This window comes from Limanda limanda, chromosome 6 (genome assembly GCF_963576545.1).
Source record: "Limanda limanda chromosome 6, fLimLim1.1, whole genome shotgun sequence".
NCBI classification, from domain to species: Eukaryota; Metazoa; Chordata; class Actinopteri; order Pleuronectiformes; family Pleuronectidae; genus Limanda; species Limanda limanda.
Window position 1 is genome coordinate 29,270,523 of NC_083641.1, and position 7,500 is coordinate 29,278,022.

Sequence of the window (7,500 nt, forward strand, 5' to 3'; positions counted from 1 at the left end):
AGCTCATCGATGATTTAACTTCTGTTCACTTTCACTTCCTCGGTTCAAATGACTCAGCAGAATAAACAGGCTGCTCTCAGTTCTTTACCTCCTCCCTTTCATCCCTCTCTCCCTCTCCCAACATCTCTCCTCCACTTTCCTCTCCTCATCCGTCTCCTCTCTATTCAAGCATTTGTTCCCACGAATCTGGGAGGTTTGTGGAAGCATCTGAGGAATAAGGTTTGTTTATATGCAGTAGTTGCTCTGCTGTGGGTGTGTGGGGGGTTTGAATCTGTCAATCAAATCCAGGAGCAGTGATTCAGATGAAGCACAAAGGTTTTCAATGTGAATCTCAGTGGGGGGGGCTGGAACTCCTCTAACAAGCTGCACCAAAGGACTAACTTGAGTTTCTCTTGTATCTGTTGCAGCTGGAGAGCAGCCATGGACGTCCTCTCCTCGGTGGTGTCCCCTCTCCTCCTCCTCCTGCTCCTCCTCCTGTCCTCCCTGGCCTCCTGCACCTCCTCCATGCTGTGTCCGAAGCGCTGCACCTGCCAGAACCTGCTGCCGTCCTACACCGTGCTGTGCGCCGAGACCGGCCTCCTCTTCGTCCCGCCCAACATCGACCGCCAGACGGCCGAGCTGCGGCTGATGGACAACTTCATCACCACGCTGAGGCGCCGCGACTTCGCCAACATGACCAGCCTGGTCAGAGCTCGCTTCCTCAACACCTTCACATTCATGTTCACACACGACATCATTTCACAATAAGGGCAAAAACAAAAGGATAAATGAAACATAATTCACAGCTAAAAACAATCAGGAGGTGAAGTTTCCAGTTCCTCAGGCGAACTCCTCCAGGAGAAGGAGGCGCTGTCGTCTCTCGACTTCTCTTCACAGAGGAAGAGCTGAGCTGCTGAGGTCGGATTCAGAAGATCAGCCGAGAAGCTCCGTGTTAAAACGTCTGGAACGAGAATCGACTCTAAAGCAAACAGGCATCTGGTGAAGAGGAGCTGATATACGTACGGGAGATTTGATCCTGACCAACAGCTGCCTTATATTCAATCAAGCTGTTCCAAACTGCATCAAATAGATATCAAATATATTAGATTGAAATCCATAAATTTATCTCAGGGAATTGAGTTTGAAAAAATGATGAAAACGTTCAATCTCACGATGTTAAAGAGAGAGAGGGAGAGAGATATCCTGGATCTGGCCTCTGATGAAACCTCCTCCTCCCACTGAGTGTGATGCTGCTGAGTCACAGACCAACAAAGGTCCAGTGTTCCCAGTCTGCAACCAGTGGATGCACTGATCAGTCGGAGCTAAAACACACGGTTCATTTTAAAGTGAAAGAGCTTTGATCTGTGTCTTGTCTCTGTGCTGCTCCTCACAGCGTGTGGAGCTCATGTCTCTGCTGCTCCTTCTGGTCCAGCAGGTCTCAGGCTGAGGAACCACCTGCCAGCAGCAGCTCAGCAGCTTCTTCTCTGAGCCGCCTTGTGTGATTGTGTTTTAGTGTGGTGTCACACACGTGTTGAGCGTCAGTGCCCAGTGTTGTGTGTCCTTCGTGGTGATGTTGGACAGTGAGGTCAGGGCGGAGGAGGTTCTGGGATCTGGTTTGGTTTCACGCAGGAGACAAAAGGTCACCTCCAGCCACAGTCCAACAACATATCTAAACTTTTACAATCTTCAGATGATGAAGAGACATTGAGGTTGATCCACATTCCAGCGAGTCCGTGGTCACAGCTCGGCTCCGCCCACTGCAGCGCCCATCTGGAGAACTCCACCCATGCACAGTGAAGCTCACAGATGCTCCTGATGCAGAAGCACTTCCTGTCGTCCCTCGACCTGCACGCCACTCAGCTGCCGATGGAGCCGGAGCCAAACACATGGGAGAGAATAAAAAGCCTTTGATCTGCTCATATTGAACCAGCTACAGTGGAATGAAGAACGCTCCTCCTGGTGGTTTGTTGCCTTCAAGTCAAATATCAACACATTTTAAACAATATTTGAAAAGCTCTGGCTTCCCTTCCTGCAGCTGTCATGTCGTCCATCTTGATTTACAGTCTGTGGTCGGTGTCATGTCCGTGAACTCAGTCACACTCGGTTCTGCTTCTGGTGATTCTGGTGATTCTGGTGATTCTGGTGATTCTGGTGATTCTGGTGATTCTGGTGTTTCCATCCCAGCACACGAGCCAATCACAGTCCGGCCTGTTCCGCTCGGTGGTTCCTGGACGGGCTGAACTTTTTAAGAACCGGGTAAACACACTCATCAAACTGGACTGTGGCATTGTGGGAAATGTAGGACGTCACTTTGAACTCTAAGGACCCAGATCGAGGGTCAACAGAGAGGAAATGATCTCACTTCAGATCGACTCCTGTGGATGAAGCCGACAGATGAAAGTGAAACGGTTCAGGATCTGAAGAGAGACGTGTGAAACCAGCGAGGAGAGTTTCCATGTTTATTTCACACTGAATTCAGGAAACATCTGCTCCTTCCAACACGTTGACTGAGGAGAACGTGGTGATATCGTGCTGAATTCACCAGTTACTTCCACCACACCTCGTACCGGAGGTGACCGGCCTCGCTGCCTGGGCACAGAGAGACGCTGGGATATTTAAATCCTGAATAGAGAGTCGTCCCAGCTGGAGACGCCTGAAGCTTCTTCTTCTGCAGTTACAGCAGCAGAGACGATGTTTGCTCACACACGAGGCGGCGTGGGAAACGAGCTTTGAATCATTTGGTGGAGAACCACAGGAAGCAGGTTGTGTGGGTGTTGATTGACCCGTCGCTGGGTGTTGATAGAATCTATTCACACGTTTAGTATCACATGTACAGAGGCAGTAATCAGCAGCCTGACCCCAGCTGTGGGTTCTCTAATGATCACTTTAAAGTCCACACGAAGTTGTTGTGTCTTTGTGCCGGCGACACCTAGTGGCCGGAGGTTTTATTGTTCCAGGTTGTCCGTCTGTTCATATGAATTATTACTGATTATTCATTAGTGGTCGAAGGTCAAGGTCAAGGTCATGTTTTGCCTCGTGAACATGTGACCTGAAGAAAACCTCCAGAGATTCCTCTTGATTGATACAAATGTTCACTAGGACTGAAAGATGGAATAGATTTGGGCGTTAAAAGGTCAAAGGTCAAGGTTGTGGCGTCTTCAACACGATGCCTCGAGTCGGTCGTTAGAACATTTCTTCAAATTTGATTAGATTCCAGAGGCCAAAGGTCACAGTGACCTCATATGATGGAAACAGATCTAGACTGAGACGGTTCTGACCGCTGGAGCGAAGTTCTACTTTAATAAGTTCTGTGTGAGATTTCTTGCTCAGCTGCTGTAGAATCATTATTCATGAAGCTGGGTGTAGAAGGTCGTGGTTGTGACCCGACTGCTGACCTCAGCCCCGAGTGTCACTTCACGCTGGAGCTCACTGAGTCAGCGTCTCCAGGGGAGCGACCTTTGACCTCCCAGGGCGCCACTCTGAAACATGGTATATCTGACAAAGCCTCACTAAATGATTGCTGCTATAAACTCATGAAACTTCATTAATCTTAACGAAGAATAGAAAGAGGAATAAAGTTTTGACTCTCACAGACACCGAGTGGAGAAGTTGTGTTTGAAGACGTCCTTTGATCTCCTGCAGATCCATCTGACCCTGAGCAGAAACACCATCAGTCAGATCCGGCCCTACGCCTTCGCCGACCTCCAGGACCTCCACGCCCTCCAGCTGGACGCCAACCGCCTCACGTCCCTGGACGACGCCCACTTCCAGGGCCTGGTGAACCTGCGGCACCTCATCCTGGCCAACAACCAGCTGCACAGCATCACAGACGGAGCCTTTCAGGTACGGGACACCAACACAACTCCAACATCTGGCACTGCTACTGTACCACTGATACTACTACTCATTACTTAGTACTTATTACTTAGTACTTATTACTTTTTACTTATTACTTAGTACTTATTACTTATTACTTAGTACTTATTACTTATTACTTATTACTTATTACTTATTACTTATTACTTATTACTTATTACTTATTATGACTTTTACTCCTCGTACTACTACTACTCGTTCTCTGAGAGTCTGAAGCTTCAGGTGTTTGTTCATAGTTTCATCTGATCTGTTAGTTCTGGTTTCACATTCTGTCCAACATACGTACGTCCTGTTGTCATCACCTACGTGGGCGGAGTCTACCTATACTTGACTCTGATTGGTTTGTAGACGGCGTGCTGATGAATGTGGATCTGTGTGTGAGCAGCAGATTCATCCACACGCAGTCAAACTCATAAAACCAGTTTTTTAAAGACATTTCTTTCCACTTCTGATTTGAAATAATGGTTTTGGTCCATTTTCAGTTTCAGTCTTTGCAAAAACTTAATTAAACAAAATTCACGCTGCGCATCGACAAACCAAAACTCCATTTGTGGCACCGCAACGATTAGTTTTCAATTTGAATAATAATGTACAACTGATGAGGGCCTGAGGGTAATCAGGCTAATTCAGCCAATCAGGCTCCGCCCCCATTTATCCGCATTAAATTCTAATATAAAATCCAATGAACAAAGAACAAGAGAAACTTCAAACTGTTTCTGTTGCTGCTCTTTCTCTTCTTTAGAAGCAAAGTTCAGACTGAACCACATTCACACACATGCTTCGATCATATATGAGTTGTTTTTACAATATAAATATTAATATAAAACCCATGTATAACTATCTGAATGTAAATATATTTTTAAAAGATGCGCAAACTAACTCTACTTAGTATTTTTACTTTTGAAACTAGGATAAAGGAACCTGGGCCTTATATTTCAAACTCTTTAGGTCGAATTAATTAAAAGCGACAACTTTTTTTGAATGTGGAGCGAGAACCTTCGAACTGGAAGAAAGATTAATTTCTCAATATTCAGGATTGTACAGAACCTCGAGTTTTAAAACAGAATCTCGATCTTTTCTTTCTGTCGTCTCATCTCAGTTCATCCAGTCACAACTTTATTAACAACTTAGTTCCCTCAGTTAACAGTGGATCCACATTCCCCCCCCCAGAGGACGTCGTGAAAGTTTGTCCTTTTACGAGCGATGTTCTGCTCAACTCGTCTTCACGGATCTTAAAGTTTCTTTTGTCAGAAGGAAATGAGATTCCCTTTGTTCAGAAAGCAATCGAGCACAGATCAGTGTAATGAGAGCTGAGCCGTGGTGTGAATCATGAGATGGATTACAACATCCAGACTTTGTGTCCTCACAGGACTTCCTGGAGACGCTGGAGGACCTGGACCTGAGCTACAACAACCTGGTGGACATCCCCTGGGACACCGTGGCCATGTTGGTCAGCGTCAACACGTTGAGTCTGGACCACAACCTGATCCAGAGCGTCCCCGAGGGGATCTTCTCCAACCTGCACCAGCTGGCCAGGTGAGGACACCAGGGACACAGGGACACAGGGACACAGGGACACAGGGACACCAGGGACACAGGGACACAGGGACACAGGGACACCAGGACACAGGGACACCAGGGACACCAGGGACACAGAGACACAGAGACACAGAGACACAGGGACACAGAGACACAGGGACACCAGGGACACAGGGACACCAGGGACAACAGGGACACAGAGACACAGGGACACCAGGGACACCAGGGACACAGGGACACCAGAGACACAGGGACACAGAGACACAGGGATACAGGGACACAGGGATACAGGGACACCAGGGACACAGGGACACATGGACACAGGGACACCAGGGACACAGAGACACCAGAGACACAGGGACACAGAGACACAGGGATACAGGGACACAGGGACACAGGGACACCAGGGACACAGGGACACCAGGGACACAGGGACACCAGAGACACAGGGACACAGAGACACAGAGACACAGGGTCACAGGGACACAGGGACACCGAGGCTGCGTCCACACCGACTTTGTCCAGACGAGTTTTACTTGCGTATTAGAAATAATCTCGGACCTTGTTGTCTTTGCTAACAGCTGTTGTTCAGTTCAATTGTGTATTTGTTTTTTTCGCCGTTGATACCTCCAGTGTGTCTTGGTAGAGATCTACACAGAGATCCTGGTTGTACGAATAATAAAACTTAAACACAACTCTGGAGATTTCAAACAACAACGAGTTCAGCAGCGTTTTCCACTAGTTTCTGTTTTAGAATCTGAGCAGAAGGTCTCTCGCTGCCCTGGTGGTGAGAACCTGGCCGTCTGTGGCTCAACTTCCTGAACAGGCACAAACCATCAACCCCATCAACTGTCATTTCAATTTACACACAGCTATTAACTTCCTGTTAAGTCATCGTTGTTGAATGAGAGGCTCCGGGGGAAAATGAGCTTTTCTGTGTTTGCTGCTGACGTCGGTGAAAACCTGGAGTTACTGCATCACCACCAGAGGAAAGTGGGGAGAACATTATCATTTCATTCCTGGAAATGATGAGTTGGAATTTAAGTTTTTATGCATTAAGGGGATTCTGTGATTGAGACATTTTGGGGGAAACTAGTTCCAACTTTTTACAAACTGGTCAGAATGGGAATCGTGATCATTCGTCCAGCTGCTGCTTTTTGCATTTGACAGAATAATATCAGTAAAAAACTTACTTTACACTCTTGTCATTATTCATTGTGTTCAGCTGATATTCCTTTTACCTTTTAATGAAGAATAATGTTGCACTTTAAGTTTTAAATCCGAGGGAGAGACCTTGTTTGTCAGAGGCTGAAACAAGTGACTGAGAAAACTAGTTTGGTTTCAGAAACAATTCTTCTAAATCACAACATAATCTCACATCTTTAATGATCAGAACATGTTTAAATTCTCATTTATCTAATGTACTTGTGTAGCTTGTGGCTTTTTAATAAGCGAATGTGATATCTTCCATTTACCCGCACTGCCTAGCGTTCAGATTTATATGATTACAGTTCAGCCGACTGGTCTTGTCCCTCCTCTGTCCCTCCTCTAACTCGTCCGTCTCCGTCCCCAGACTGGACATGACGTCCAACAAGCTGAAGAAGATTCCTCCCGACCCGCTGTTCCTGCGGATCCCGGTGTACGCCAAGCTGAAGGGTTCTCCTCTCACCGCGCTGGTGCTGAGCTTCGGAGGAAACCCTCTGCACTGTAACTGTGAGCTGGTGTGGCTGCGCCGGCTGACCCGCGAGGACGACCTGGAGACATGCGCGTCCCCCAGGGACCTGGCCGGGAAATACTTCTGGACCATCAAGGAGGTTTGTGATATTAAACTTTACCAACTTTAGTTCAAAACCACTGAACTGACTCATCAGTGGGTGATTCAAGGCTTTTACAGGCTCCACTGTTTAGTTGAAAAGGATAAAAGTCCTTAAGGCTTGTGACTGAAATCTGGAGAAACAAGAGGCTGGAAACAACAAAGTTATCTACGTGTATTTAATATTTCTGCAGAAAGGATCAACACAGAGAGTCACAAGGATCTCAGAGTGAAGATCCAGTGAAATGCACAGATGTTATATGGGAGAACAAGGCTGTTTGCCTGAGCCAGTT

General features: G+C 46.9%; 1 protein-coding gene across 1 annotated transcript in view; it reads left to right on the forward strand.

The window, feature by feature from the left end:
* LOC133003043 (leucine-rich repeat and fibronectin type III domain-containing protein 1-like protein) overlaps window positions 1-7,500 on the forward strand; it is a gene marked incomplete at its 5' end in the record, with an annotated part of 33,200 nt that overhangs the window by 13,620 nt on the left and 12,080 nt on the right. Inside the window, 4 exons of the mRNA XM_061072631.1 lie at window positions 408-684; window positions 3,622-3,822; window positions 5,225-5,391; window positions 6,968-7,208. Coding sequence (XP_060928614.1) covers window positions 408-684; window positions 3,622-3,822; window positions 5,225-5,391; window positions 6,968-7,208 — 886 coding nt within the window. The remainder of the gene's footprint in view (window positions 1-407; window positions 685-3,621; window positions 3,823-5,224; window positions 5,392-6,967; window positions 7,209-7,500) is intronic.